At 79.1% G+C, this 1,154-nt stretch overlaps 1 protein-coding gene across 1 annotated transcript; it reads right to left on the bottom strand.

Annotated features, from left to right (window-relative positions):
- Positions 1-106: 106 nt before the first annotated feature.
- On the bottom strand, positions 107-974 carry EMIHUDRAFT_125435 (hypothetical protein; the record flags this gene model as incomplete). Its single annotated transcript, XM_005756358.1, has 2 exons — positions 107-550; positions 596-974. Coding segments are annotated over 2 exons (823 nt in total), but the record flags the coding sequence as incomplete, so codon positions are not given.
- Positions 975-1,154: the final 180 nt, after the last annotated feature.

The raw sequence follows: 1,154 nt of genomic DNA, 5'->3' as shown, positions 1-1,154 counted from the left end.
ACCCCCGCCGCCATCGCCACCTCCGCCTTCGCCGCCGCCGCCTTCGCCGCGCTGGGGAGCCCGCCGCCGCCCTCGCCGCCGCCGCCCTCGCTTTCTCCTCCGTCACCGCCTCCGCCGAGCCCGCCGCCGCCCTCGCCGCCGCCGCCATCCCCACCGCCTCCGTCCCCGCCGCCGCCGAGCCCGCCTCCGCCTTCACCGCCACCTCCGTCCCCACCGCCGCCATCGCCCCCACCGCCGTCGCCCCCACCTCCTTCGCCGCCACCCCCTTCCCCGCCGCCGCCCTCGCCGCCGCCGCCCTCGCCGCCGCCGCCCTCGCCACCGCCGCCGAGCCCGCCTCCGCCTTCACCGCCACCTCCGTCCCCACCGCCGCCATCGCCCCCACCTCCGAAGCCGCCACCTCCGTCCCCGCCTCCGCCGAGCCCGCCGCCACCGTCGCCGCCTCCGCCCAGCCCACCCCCGCCGTCACCGCCGCCGCCCTCGCCGCCGCCTCCAAGCCCACCGCCGCCTTCACCGCCGCCGCCCTCGCCGCCGCCGCCGAGCCCGCCGCCTCCTAGCCCGCCGCCCCCCTCGCCGCCACCGCCCTCTCCTCCGTTACCATCCCCGCCACCACCGTCCCCACCACCGCCCTCTCCGCCGCCCCCATCGCCACCACCGCCTTCACCTCCACCGCCGTTGCCGCCGCCTCCGAGCCCGCCACCCCCCTCGCCGCCACCCCCTTCGCCTCCTCCGCCGAGCCCGCCACCGCCCTCGCCACCGCCGCCGTCGCCTCTGCCACCGTCACCGCCTCCGCCTTCGCCGCCGCCTCCTTCGCCGCCGCCTCCTTCGCCGCCCCCACCCAGCCCGCCTCCACCTTCGCCGCCGCCACCGTCGCCGCCGCCGCCGTCCCCGCCGCCGCCCTCCCCGCCGCCACCTTCACGTCCGCCGCCCTCGCCGCCTCCCGCTTCGCCCCCCGCGTGCTCGCCGCTCCCGCCCGCCTCGCCGGGGGGTTCGGACACGCCTGCCGACGGGGGATGTGGCTACAACAAAAAAGAGGCCATCTCTCTCACCCTGTCGTCAAATAAGGGCCTGCCTTGGTGGCTGTGGCTCATCCTTGCCGTCGTGGCGCTCCTCCTCCTCTGCTGCCTCTACCTCCTCCACAGGAAGTATCGCAAGAA

The sequence above is a fragment of the Emiliania huxleyi genome, assembly GCF_000372725.1.
Source record: "Emiliania huxleyi CCMP1516 unplaced genomic scaffold EMIHUscaffold_9768, whole genome shotgun sequence".
Classification (NCBI taxonomy): Eukaryota; Haptophyta; order Isochrysidales; family Noelaerhabdaceae; genus Emiliania; species Emiliania huxleyi.
The sequence above is the reverse complement of the archived record's forward strand: the minus strand, read 5'-3'. Positions and strand labels throughout refer to the sequence as shown.